Source organism: Arvicanthis niloticus, chromosome 1 (genome assembly GCF_011762505.2).
Source record: "Arvicanthis niloticus isolate mArvNil1 chromosome 1, mArvNil1.pat.X, whole genome shotgun sequence".
NCBI lineage: Eukaryota > Metazoa > Chordata > Mammalia > Rodentia > Muridae > Arvicanthis > Arvicanthis niloticus.
The window spans coordinates 123953893-123967293 of record NC_047658.1 but is presented as its reverse complement, the minus strand read 5'-3'; the positions used below and the strand labels follow the sequence as shown (position 1 = coordinate 123967293).

Genomic DNA, 13401 nt, shown 5'->3' with positions numbered 1-13401 from the left:
TGGAAAAGGGTTCTTTTGTTTTAAGATAGAGTCTTACATAGCTTAAGTTGTCCTTAAAGTCATTGCACCTCAGACTGGCCTTGGGTTCCTGGTCTTCTCCTAGCCTCCTATGTAAGCTACCACCCCTGGCTTTGAAAAACTTTTGCTACTGATACTACCCTTTCACAATTTTAAAAAATGAAGAAGCTATACTTTATTTTAAAACTGGGCATCTAATGTTATTTCATTTTTCTGTTTAAGTAAGCAAAAAAGAAAATTAGCTTACTTAGCAGATTTTTGTACCTTAAACATGAGGTTTATTTGGACGTTAAAGCAGAGCTGATTTGTACTAAGTTCTGGGAGAACTTGCCTTTTCTTGTGGGTTATATGATTCACATGTAATTAGGGGAAGCAGCTAGGACCTGCGTTTGAACTTAAAACCTCATACTGTTCAACATGCGTGCTATGACTGAGCCACACTACAGCCCCACAGTGACTGCTTAGAACTTGGTCTGCCTTGGTATAGAACTTACAAATCCAGAAATGGCTATTCATCCGTTTTTGTTTGTTTATTTATTGGCTTAAAACAGCAGAAATTTGATTTTCACATTTCTGAGAGCAAGGACGTCCATAATCAAGGTCCACCTGGTTTGTGTGTGGTTAGGGCTCAGATTTCTAGTTCCCACATGGTACCTTCTCAAAATGTCATTAATGGTTGAAGGACAGTCACATATTTCATTTATTTTATTTAAAGCCCGCTATAGGATACAGCTTCAATGGCAAACCAGTTTCCTAGCCAGCATGTAAGGCCTTAGGTTTAGCCCCAAGCATTGCACATGCCCTGAGGATACATGCCACAGCTGCTTTTCTGTTTTAATTAAAATTCACAAGGCTTATATAGAGAAGTCTTGAAGTAATCACTTAGAAAAGTACAGACTTTAGGAGAGAACCTGTGTGGACCACGTGGGAACGCTGGTCGTCTTGGTTGTACAGAGCCCGAGCCGTTTGTTGCTAAGGTGCAGAGGAGCATTGAGCCCTCAGCATTGTTTTCTAGGCGTTGGATTGGTTTCCTTCTCCATCGAGAGAGCTTGATCAGTTTTATGAGGTTGTTCTGTTTTGTTTTCCTTCTGATTGTTTAAATGCTAGAGACTGCACTTTATTCATGATAGACAAGCTTTCTATTACTGGTCTGTGACTGTGACAGGAGACAATTCATCAAAAGTGTCTGTAGTCACTGAGGAAGACCAAGGCTAGGAACTGCAACTAGAGAGTTTCTTACTTGAGTTGCGTTGAGGACCCTCTTAGTGTATATTCACTTTGAGAATCAACTAAACCGTGTAAGCCCACAGTAAAGAGAATAGAAGGGATTCTCACTTAACTAAAACAGGAGGTGCGTGGAAAGAAGTGTACCTGATCCAGTACAGCATGGGAAATCACCACTTAGTGCTGGGGCAGCCTATAGCTCGGAGGGAGCCTAACCTGGGTTCCACTGTGCAGTTGGAAATGGGACATGCCAGCAGGCTTCCTGGGGGTCTGGGGGTGGTGCTGGGCAGCCTTAGGTGGTCTGTCCGTGAGTATTCTCTGTGGACTTCATTCTGTGCACATTTTGGCATATCAGTATTCTGTGGCTAAAAGCCTGCCTCAGGCGGTGGCTGCCCTAGAGTGCTGAATGTGCGTGTGGGAAGAGGCTGATCATAAGCTTGTCTATAGTAATTGAATTCACATGTTCATTCATTTGCACTGACCAATTGTGAATTCATGCATTCCTCTGAGTTTGTATATATGCTGATTCACTTAATCACTGTGCATTCAATAGATAAGGAAATCAGGGCCCAGAGTTATAGAATTTGCCAGTTAATGGGCCAGGACTTTGCCCTCAGAGAATTTTCAGTTTTTAGGGAAAAAAGTCAAAAACCAAAATTGGTCATTAATTGAGAAAATGCCTTACAGCTGGATCTTATGGAGGCATCTCCTCAATTGAGGGTTCTTCCTCTGACTCCAGCTTGTGTCAAGTTGACATAAAACCATCCAGTACATCGACTTTGTTAGTGGAAGCAGTGTCAAGTCCTAGGCATGTGTCAGAAAGCTGTTAGGACACAGGTTCATCCAGTACATACCTCTAAACCAGGAGACTGACGAAGGAGGATGGAGAGTTTGAGTGCAGACTGAGCTACATAGTAAGCCATTATCTCAAGAAGAGTGCTGAGAGGAGGGACACTTGATACAAATCTGACATTGTCTGACTCCCTCCACTAGGGGGAGAAGCTGTTTTGTGTCATTGCACTTGGCTGTGCTGTGGAGAGCCTGTCAGAAATGGAGATGTCAATAGATTGCCCAGCCCATGCCCCTTTAAGTAACCCCTCATTTGTATCATACAAGTGAGTCCAGGAAGCTCATTGGCTTGCAAAGGAAAGGCACACTGTAGTCTCCTTTCTCAAGCTGTGGTGTGTTAAATCATGTGAATCATAAACACAGGAGTTTGCAGTATCTTTCCATAAATGAATTTTATGTGCTGGTGAGACAGCTCAGTAGTTGACGGAGTCCTGGTGCCAAGCCTCATAACCTGAGTTTCATCACCAGCATCCCCATATCCCCATGGTGGAAGAGAAGGTGTTGTCTGACCTCCATGTATGCACTGTGGCACACGTATGCCTCACACATAGACACTGTGCCATAAAATGTACTGAACATTTTATGTTAGTTCTAGGAACTGTTAGTTGTCTCTCTGGAAACGGGGCTCAGCAGCTAAGAGCATGTGGCACTTTTACAGAGGACTTGAGTTCAGTTCCTACTGCTCTTGTCACGTGGCTCTCAACTACGTGTAATTCCAGTTCCAGGGGACCCCGTGCCCTCTTCTCCCTCTACAGGCACTGCATGCACATGCAGAAATCCATCCCCACATGCACACAGTAGAAGTTTTTAAAAGATCAATCTTTAAAGAGAAAAGGAATTTGATATGATCAAAGCGTTTAGCAATATTCAGACATACAGTCTGAGTGTAAAAGTACTCATTTCCATTGAGGAAGTATTTTAAAACAGTTGGTAGAAAGGGAAATAATTTTGCTGACACACACTTAGATATTTTATATATTTGTTTTCCTTAAATATATGACATTACTTTTTAAAAGATTTTTATTTTATGTATATGAATGTTTTGAGGTATGTATGTACCACATGTATGTCTAATATCCAACAAAGCCCGAAAAGGGATCAGATCCCCAGCAACAGTTGTGAGCTGCTATGTGGATGCTAGAAATGCAGCTACTGAGCTATCTCAGTGGTCCCAAACTTATTTTCAATTAAAATTCTGTGTTTAAGTAAATGTTCAGAAGCGCTTAAAATATAACCCCAGAGGCCACATGTTAGCTCAATGTTTAACTACTTATCATTAAAGCTTAAGGGCTGTTTGGATCAGAACCGGCAGAAATGCAAGGTGTGTGTGGTGGCTCACCTGTACTTCCAGGCTCTGAATGTAAAGATGGACTCCTCAGAGCCAGCTGAGCAGCAGGACCACCTATGTTTGTGACCTCTGCATTTGATTAGGAGACCTGCCACAGGAAAGGTAGAACAGTGAAGAGCAGTTCCCAACATCAACCTCTGGACATGCACATTCACGTACATGCACACAATGCAAAGCCAAGCGTTGGGCTACAAACCTGCAATCCCAGCACTTGTGACGCTAAGGTAGTATCTGTGGGTATAAGTACATTGTGAGATTTTAATAGATCCAGGTTTTATTTACTATTATACAATCAACTACTCAAAAAATGGTGGTTTATGACAATAGCAGATACTTGTTTTATTCCTAAGCCTGAAAGTTGAATTTGGTGCTGTAAGTTTGACGGCTTAATATGGTCCCTTTTTATGAGCTCACAGTTCTGACATGAAAGTCCAGACAGGAATACCCTGCTCAGAGTGTCACAAAAACTGAGACCATGCTGTAGGCCAGACTATTGCCATCTGGCAGTGCTGGGAAGGAATCCTCTTCCAGGCGTGCTGGTGTGGGCAGCGTAAATCGGCTCTGAGGGCCTATTGCTTGCTACTTGTCACTCAGGGAACCCTCTCATCTTCTGTGGGCCACCTCCTCTTCAGAGCTGTCAATGAAGAACTTCTCTGTTGTCTTAACTCCTCTGTACTGAAAATATTTTTCATGAAGAGTCTGGTACTTTTAAATAGGTTCCCTAATTATGTCATGCCCACCCATCCTAAGGTCACTTGCTGTGACAGTCTTACTTATCCCCTCACAGCAGCCCCTGCATGAGCCATGGCATTGGGGAAATATTACAGCCTGAGAAGCCTTGGGGACCACTTCAGGGCTTTATCTACAACAAATAATCACACCTCCACCATTAAAGACCACAAAATCTCACTCAGTTCCTGGAAATGAGGAGCAGGTTTGCTCACAGGTCTGTTTTTCCCTGATCCTGGTAAAGAGCAAGGTGAGGCCTTGTGCAGCCTAGACTCTGAATTCAGTGCCAGCCATGTGGGCAGGCGGGGTGTGTTCTGCTCCGTCCGCCGTAGCCGCCGTAGCCGTAGCCTGCTTTCCTTGTAGGGCTTGATGCTTAGGTAGGGAGCGCCTAGAGAAGGAAGCACAGTGCTTTGCATGCAGTAAAGCGCTTTAAGAGTGTTACATTTTTAAGTATGCATTTTTGTACCAGCTGCATGATTTTGGTATGTTAAGAATGATACACAGTTTTCTATTATGAAGAACCCACAAGTAAGAATAAAAATTTCCTTTTTCAACTTTAAGTTTGTATTGGTGATTTACTGTTATGTGTTATCTACTTTTTCTGGTAAGCACTGCAACCATAGGGTGGGATTTAAGTGAATCTGTAATATGCTAATTTGATACATTTTAGTAACTAAGTGCACTAGGTGGTATGTGTACAGTAATGACATGTCTTCCCACTGCCTGAGGTTACTTTGGCTCTGCCCTCAGTTCTTAGTGGTCTGTGTAGCTGGGAGAGTGGAGGGACAAGAGTGCACTGTAATCACCGCATTTACTCCATCTCTTCTTCCTAGGAGAAACTGCAGGAGTGCCTAAAGCAGCTAAAGGAGGAGAGGGCGGTCCGCTTCAAGGCTGACAAGCGCGTCAGTGAGGTAAGCACGACTTTCCCCCAGATTTTGAGTTACTTGTTGGTTTTGGTTTGGTTTCAAGTTGCTCTGTACTTACAAACTTTAAAATACTTGAAAATGATAAGGCACAGTGTATTGTGAACTGTGTTGAGCGTTTTAACCTTGCATTCATTCATTTAGTGTGACTAGACATGTTCCAAAGAGTGTATTGTAAAAAATGTAAGAAATAGCTCACTGGGTGGTGGTGGCGCACGCCTTTAATGTCAGCACTTGGGAGGCAGAGGCAGGTGGATTTCTGAGTTCGAGGCTAGCCTGGTCTACAGAGTGAGTTCCAGGACAGCCAGGGCTACACAGAGAAACCCTGTCTCGGGGGGGGGGGGGGGACAAAAACAAAAACAAAAAAAGAAATAGCTCGCCCCTCCCTCCTGGCTTTTAACTGCCATGTAGGAAATGTATTTATTTGGCTTATACTGTGTAAGTGACGTAAGTGGAGGTGAAGCTGTCTTCTCACAGTGGATTAGGGAAGCAAATTCTCCAAGCCTGGCTGTGGCACCAGTGCTGAGGTGGCCAAGTCTTGGGGACTATGCCTGGCCGGACGCAGTTTTTTAAAATAGAAGTCTAAGGTAATGGCAAGTTCCTGAGAATGCTGTGGGAGATAGAAATTTATAGTGTGAGCACTGAATTAGACTACTGGGCTACTTTGCATAACATTGACAACTCTACGGTAGTGCTTTTTTAACCACCAAGTAAGTGTAAAGAAGAGTCTTCAAAGTGTATGTATTGTAACAAGTTCTGACCACTAGAAGACATACATATATGTTAAACAAAAAAAGTTGGCATATTGAAATCAATCCTTAGTAGATTATAGCAGGATTATAATTTTGCTTGGATCAGACTGTTGTGTTTTCTAATATCAAATGAACCTTGGGTGGTTAAATCTCTGCTGCATACTGGTCCAATGTGAATCTAAGCAGTTAAGGATGTGTTCTTTGGAAACACCAGTAAAACAATAACTCTTTTCATCTACTTGTTATACAGCAAATTTCACCAAGTGTCTCCAGTGAAGATCATTATGTGTCATGGTTAATGTCTTCATTGATTGAGAATTAGATTAGTTAAGTGGTTTAAAAAATGTGATAAGTTAATTACATTTTTGAATGTTTTAGTTTAGGTATTGAAAACGTTTCTTTAAATAGCTGTGAAGAAATCACACTACATTTTCACCTTCTTTTGTAGCTGGAACATGAAAATGCCCAGCTAAGAAATATAAATTTCTCCCTGTCTGAAGCCCTCCAAGCCCAGTCGCTGACAAGCATGGTTCTGGATGATGAAGGAGTCTTGGGCAGCATTGAGAGCTCTTTTCAGAAGTTCCATGCTTTTTTGGATCTCCTTAAAGATGCTGGGTATATCTGGATGGGGAGAGGCATTCTTTCTTTAGTGGCGTTAATGGTAGCTTGCTGAGGAACTCGACATTTTTTAGCTTCCACGGGACATTTAACATGATTTCAACAGTATGTTTGATTTGCTTTTCAGTGGGAAATTCCTTTTAGAAGAAATGCACAATGGTAAACCTGTCTTCTTAGAAATCCCATCATAAAAAAGTAGCATAAAGAGTGCTTGGTGGTCTTGGTAAAGATAAGCTACTGCATTGGGCGTGTGAATTATATACAATTTTGTCTGCTATAAATATATCTTTTAACATGTTTTTTAAAAGACTAAGTTAAAGATTATTTCATTGAAAGTATTTAAGAATATACAGGAGATTTCTTACCTTTTATTCATCTTGCTTAATAAATAAGTTTTGAGTTAAATTCTTCTGACCGCTAGGCTTCAGGATGTAGTTGATGTCCACAGGTGCTGTAGACACAGGAGTAGGTCAGGGTTCTCACCTAAGAACAGTAGTGTCAGAAGAAGATGCCACTCAGGCATGGTGGCACACACCTGTAGTCCAGCACGTGAGTGGTAGAAGGAGGAGCAGAGTTCAAAGTCACCCTTAACTACATAAAAATTTTGAGTGTAGTTTGGGCTACGTGAATCTCAAAAAGAAAAAATTGATGCTAAAAGAGAGAGCTGAAGGAGGCTGATGGAGTGTTGGGGAGTGCGTAGTGGCTGGAAGGGGAGCTGAGGAGATGTATGGAAATGGGTCAGATGTGTGGAAATGGAGAGGATGAGCTGTTGGAATAGTCTTTAAAATGAAGTAGTGATGGCTGCTATGGAAAGTCAGGTGATACGAATGTATCCCTGAGGGGAATTGGGCTGCTAGGAGGATGGGATGATGTGGTCCAGAGGTCACAGAACAGGGTAGAAAGGCGGCAGTTAGGATGGGGCTATTGTGTGAAGTAGGCATCGGCTCCTAAGATTTTTAGATCTTGGTGTTCATTTATGTACCTATTTGATGCTTGTGGGTGTGGGTGACTTTCCTCCTCTTCCTGTCGGCAGGCTTGGGCAGCTTGCCACTATGGCTGGTATAGATCAGTCAGACTTCCACCTGTTAGGTCGTCCCCAGATGAATTCTACGGTTAATACACCTGTAGAAGAGCAGAAAGCACCTGAAGATGAAAATCTGGGTCTGAAACAGACTGCCATAGCACAAATGCAGGATATCCAGGTAAGTGGACCTATTAGACCTTGGTTCAAGCCATTAGCCAGGAGTTCCCCAGGTTAGAGAAAGTAACGGTGGTCTATCTCTGGCACAGTTAGGTTTGTACATAGCTATTTTCAGATGCTGCATCATTGTCAATAAGGAAACGGGTATGGGCGTGGCGATGCACACCTTTGATCCCAGTGCTTGGGAGGCAAGGACAGGCGAGTCTGTGAGGTTGAGACTAGCCTGGTCTGCATAATGAATTCCAGACCAGTCAAGACTACATAGTGAGACCTTATCTCAAGGGGAAAAAAAAAGACAAAATTGGAAGTTTTTTGATAATTTATACTTGGAATAAGCAATCTTATTCCAAGTCAGTAAAGAAAGAAAGAGTAAAAAAGTAATTGGAATTTAAAGTGTTGTAAACTTTACAGTTTAAAGTGTTCATGTCTCCTCTAGGCTTCTGTCTGTATGCAGTCAATTTACAATGAAGGGACACTGATAAAGGTCCAGGTGCTAGTGCAGAGAGCATCTGAGAGCAGTAATCTAGACAGACTAGCATGCTTACAGCCCCTGTTAGTGGATGGAGGATGCTGGCCGTCACAGGACAACCCCTCCACACCCCCACCCCCGATAGTTTTTCTTCTGCCTCACCAAGACCTAGCAGCCAGTCTAAGACTTGTCTGAGGAGCCATTGTCTTGAGAGCTCAGTCATGTCACACCTTGGATACTTCACATACAGAGAGAGGCTAGAAATTAGGTTTGTAGAAATTTTAAGCTAATTATAGAGAACAAAAATTCTAAAAAATATACAGCTAATTCTGGATATATATATATATATATATATATATATATATATATATATATATGTTGCCAATCACATGGCATCGTATAATTAAGAAAACAAATTGACTGTAGAATGTTCTGAGTGGTGAACTGACTGCTCAGCAAGGGCTGGAGAGCAGCCTGACTGTTGAGACAGCTTAGCTCTTCTATAGGATGTGAGTAGAGTGCCTAGCTCCCATGTTAGGTGGCTCACAACCACCTCTCACTATAGCTCCAGGGAGCCTATGCCTCTTCTAGCCTCTGCAGTCAGATACACATCACACACATGCGCACGCATGCATACCTCTAACTAAAAATAGTAAAAGTAAACATGAAAAAAGTCACAGTTACAGTGAGACTTTCACCTCTATAGTGGCTCGCTTTGTTCTCAAGCTTTATTGTTTTCCTCGTAGATTCAGAAGATTACAAGTGATGCTACGATCCCTGTACCTCTCGACACTGTCCAGGTTTCAGCTTCTACACAAGAGGCAGCAGTAGCTTCTAGAGACAACCTGGGAGTTGTAGCCCTGGAGCAGCAGGAGGGATCTGCCGCAGGATTCATTGCTATAACAGGCTCTCCCTTAGCAGATGGCATTTCTGGAGGCAGGAGTCAAAGAGAAGAGGTGGTGTTGTCTAAACACAGCAGGTCCTCGTCAGAGAAAGGGAGCACGGCAAGTGAGCCCTCCAGAAGGCACTCTGCTGAGAGACACTTCAGGAAGGACCTCCTTTCTGACTCTGACTCTCCTGTGAACTCAAAAAGCAAAGGACCTGGGGAAAAAAGGTCTTTGCTTAATGAGCCAATTAAAAGTGAATCTTTGAAACAATGCACGTCTATCAAGAAAGAAAATAGAATAGTGACTGTCTCAACCAAGACTATCAAAAGTAAACCCAATCCACTAGAACATTCTGAAAGTGATACTCTTGGGTCTGACTTTGAATTTCAGGAACGTGTCCATTCGTCAGCACACCTGACCTGACATAGGTCTAACCTTTTGAAATTATTATTTTTGCTTTTAAATTTTAATAAATTTTCTTATGTTTTTATTATATTGAGTGATATATTAAAATACAGGGCTAGAAATACTATAGGGCAATTTTTCTGTACTTATTTTAAAATCTTGTTTTTTCTTTTCACTCACATAATTTATTTGGCATATATTTGTGGAAAGTCTTAATTTATAAACACTTGTGGGTGTGGTGGCTTCCAGCAAATAAGGAAGCAAAGTCTTTGCCTTCGTGGAACTGCTACTGTGTGGAGGGGACAAAATGAGAAAGCAGGGTGTGGGGCCAGCAAGGGATGGGACTAACTACCTGAAAGGCTGCAGCGTCTGGTCAAGTGTGGAAGAAGGAGTCACTCCAGAGAGCAATGGCCTACCCTAGTAACTGCCCAGAGCAGCAGACAGCTTTCTAAGTCCTTAACTACATTTTCAACAGCTTGGTTAAGGAATACTGGGCCTTTTTATAAATTAATTTGAAGAAACAGTATGTGAATAGCCCAAAGTTGTAACCACTTAGAAATAGGTGGTACTGTGGAAGTTCAGAGTGGATCCTGTGTGCTACATCATTTAGTTACCCTGTTTTCCTGTTAGGAACTGGACAGTTCAAAGAAGATGCCAAAGAAAATCTTTCGGACACTGGCAGTTCATGAGCAGGGCTATCAGAGGCACATCTGTCCCTTACCCCAGCTGGGCAGAGTATGTTAGAGTTAGTTATCCTAGGGATAACTCTAGGCTAGTTATCCCTGCCTGGCAAAACACAGAGAAGGTGTGAGGAAAGCTGGTGGTGGTAGCATCTCTTGTAGATAGCCCTGCGTGATGGTAAAGGAGGCTATGAGTTTATTAATCATAGATTGTCACAGGGAAAACTGCACAGGATATAGTCTAGTCTCTGCCCTTGAACAGAAGGGAAGACTTACATGCAAGCAAATGTCTTTACCGTATTATATTCTATAGTGGTGATGCTGAGAATTTAATCATAAAGGAGGGAGGCCATCTAAAGAGAATAAAGGTTGTGTCTGTCCAACAAGCAGTTACCTCACATCCTCAGTGAAGTTAATCTGGTTAGATTCTGGTGGGTGAGAACCTGAAGAGAAGGCGGTACCTAGGACAGGGAGCAGCGGTGTCTTGTGTTTGGAAACTACAGACAGTTTTAGCCTACTGGAGCCATACAGGCAGTGTCCAGGGAGACCACAGAAACTCTTACAGTCCGTGCTGCATTGGGGTAGAAAAAGTGAACAGAACACCAAAATTACATGTGTAGGTTTCATTTTTATTTTTTAACTTTTTCATGCTTGAGATTTCAGGAGTGAACCAAGGCCTCACGTGCCAAGGTTTACCTTCCAGATCCTTAGCCTTACTGTGGGAGCAGTGGCCGAGTTTTCTGTACTTTTCTTTAATCCCAAGTGCTAGGAGTAAGGCATGTGCTACTGTGCCTGGCTGTGGTTTTTGTCTTGGTTTATTTTTATTGTTTTTTGTTGTTTTATTGGTTTTTTTTTATTTTGATTTTGGGTTTTTTGTTTGGTGTTTGTATATGTGTGTATGTTTGTGTTTGTGTACAAGCGTGCTACAGAATGGAGCCCAGGACCTTGCACACAGAAGATACTGTATCACTGAGTTGTATCTTACCGAACTTTTTCCTCTCCTACCCCTCACCCTGCTGGGATTCTAAGTATATTCCAGCACACCTGTAACTTGTTTCTTTATTTTTCAGTTTTGTTTGCTGAAAAAAGAAATTTTAGATGTATTTATTTTTATTACATGGTTGACTGTTTTGCCTCCATGCATGTTTGTGCATGTCTGATGCCCACAGAGGTGAAACAGGAACTGAAATAGTTGTGAGCCACTGTATGCGAGCTGGAAACTGAACCCAGGTCCTCTGCAAGAACAAGTGTCCTTAACTTCTGAGCTACCTCCTCAGCTTCCTTAGTTGTGTTTTGAAACTGTTTCTGTGTGTATTCCTGGATATCCTTGACTTTGGGACAGTTCTGCCTTTTGAATGCTAGGAATACAGGCACAAGCTACCATGCCTGGCCTTGTTTTTGTTTTCCATATTAAGTTTTTAGTGGAGTAGTGTTAAATGATAAAACGTAATAATTTAAAACTTTTACTTTGTGTGTTGGTGGTGGTATGTTCGTGTGTGTGTGTGTGTGTGTGTGTGTGTGTGTGTGTGTGTGTGTGTCTGTCTGTCTGTCTTGGGGTGCCCATGTGCCATGGTGTGTGTGTGTCAGTCAGAACAACTCTGGAGTCTGTTCATGTCCATCTTTACATGAGTTCCAGGGATCAAGCATAAGTTGTCACAGTTGCACAATAAATGCCCTTACCTGGTGAGCCATCTCATCTGCCTTGGAATAATTGTAAAACATTGTGTGTATATGTATATGTTTTAAAAATTGTCAGGAGCTGAAGAGATGGCTTAGTGGTTAGGATCACTCAGTACCTGTGGCAGTGCACAGCTACCTAACTCCAGTTCCGGGAAACTGATGCCCCTTTCTGGCTTTTGAGGTCATGAGACACTCATGTGCTGCACAGAAATACATGCAGGCAAAACATTAGCCCACTTTTTTTTTTTTTTAAGATTGTAATCATAGAGAACATTCTCAGGTCTCTCCACTTTGATCCTGTCTGCTTGCTCTAATGGCATACAATTAATTGTTTTAAAAATTAGTATTTTTAAAGCTGGCCCTTTCTGATGTTATCTGTTTCTCAGACTTAATGCTAATGTAAGAATTTCCAATGATGACCTCAAAATGATCTGTTCAATCTGTCTTTATGAAATGGGGGTCGCCAGGCGGTGGTGGCACACGCCTTTAATCCCAGCACTTGGGAGGCAGAGGCAGGTGGATTTCTGAGTTTGAGGCCAGCCTGGTCTACAGAGTGAGTTCCAGGACAGCCAGAGCTATACAGAGAAACCCTGTCTTGAAAAACAAAAAAAAAAGAAAGAAAGAAAAAAAGAAATGGGGGTCAGGGTGTGTCTTATAGCCTAAGATAACCTCAAACTTGCTTTGTACAGGCTGTAATTGAACTCATGGCTGTCCCCCGGTCTCCACCTCCCAAATTAGGTTCCATTTTAAAGAGCAGAACCCAGGGACCCTGGAGGAGCACACAGGAGAGACACCTGTTTATCTTCCCCTTCCCCTCAGCTCTGCCTTGGGTGAAGCAGCTGCCATAGGGCGTCTACCCACTTTCCGCAGAACCAGATTGTGGCACTCTGTCGCTTGCCCTGTGCAGTCCCTGCTGTGCACAGGCCAGGGGGTGAGAGGCTGCCGCAAAGCCCAGCTGCAGCCTCTTGCAGTTTTCTATCTCTTCCCTTCCCTTTCCGTCCACTTTTCCCTTTGGTCTTATGTGGGCCTGAAATAATTCTATTAGGTCTTAACTACTCCTGAAACCACGTCTGAGGTCGTCCGCCTTCCTTTGCGATTGTTTCTCCTCTCTGAAGTAGAACCTAATGTGCAGCATAGATGTCTCTCTCTTTCCCATTTCTTCTTTCTCTTTAGTTTCACATGTGTCTAAATTACAAAGCATCTGTTGCCGAGATCCAGACGTAAAGAACGTGATTTATAATTGTACTGTGGTTTTGCTTGAATGGTTTTCAAGCCTATGTGTAGAGGCATGAGGAGATTTGAAGGGAGGGAGACACAAAATAAAGGCAGGGACACCAGACATTTTTTTTCTTTATTCTTCCTTCATAGATTACATTCCAACTGCAGTTCATCCCCCCCCCCCCCCCCTTTTCTGACATTCCCCCTTCACCCTCTCTTCCCAAGATCCACTCCTTTCAGAACAGGGCAAGCTTCCCAGGTTATCAACCAAACATGGCATCTCAAGTTACAATAAGACTAGGCACAAACCCTCATATGAAGGCCACCCATTAGGAGAAAAGGGGCCCTAAAAGCAGGCAAAAGAAACAGCCCAGGTTTCTACTCTTAGGAGTCCCACAAG

At 42.6% G+C, this 13401-nt stretch overlaps 1 protein-coding gene across 1 annotated transcript in view; it reads left to right on the top strand.

Moving 5' to 3' along the window:
* Positions 1–9511, top strand: part of Cep78 (centrosomal protein 78) — a 31758-nt gene extending 22247 nt beyond the window's left edge. Inside the window, exons 12-15 of the mRNA XM_034490083.1 lie at positions 5002–5079; positions 6292–6458; positions 7495–7663; positions 8878–9511. Of these exons, the coding sequence (XP_034345974.1) occupies positions 5002–5079; positions 6292–6458; positions 7495–7663; positions 8878–9441 (978 nt within the window). The 3' untranslated portion in view covers positions 9442–9511. The remainder of the gene's footprint in view (positions 1–5001; positions 5080–6291; positions 6459–7494; positions 7664–8877) is intronic.
* The last annotated feature ends 3890 nt before the right edge of the window (positions 9512–13401 follow it).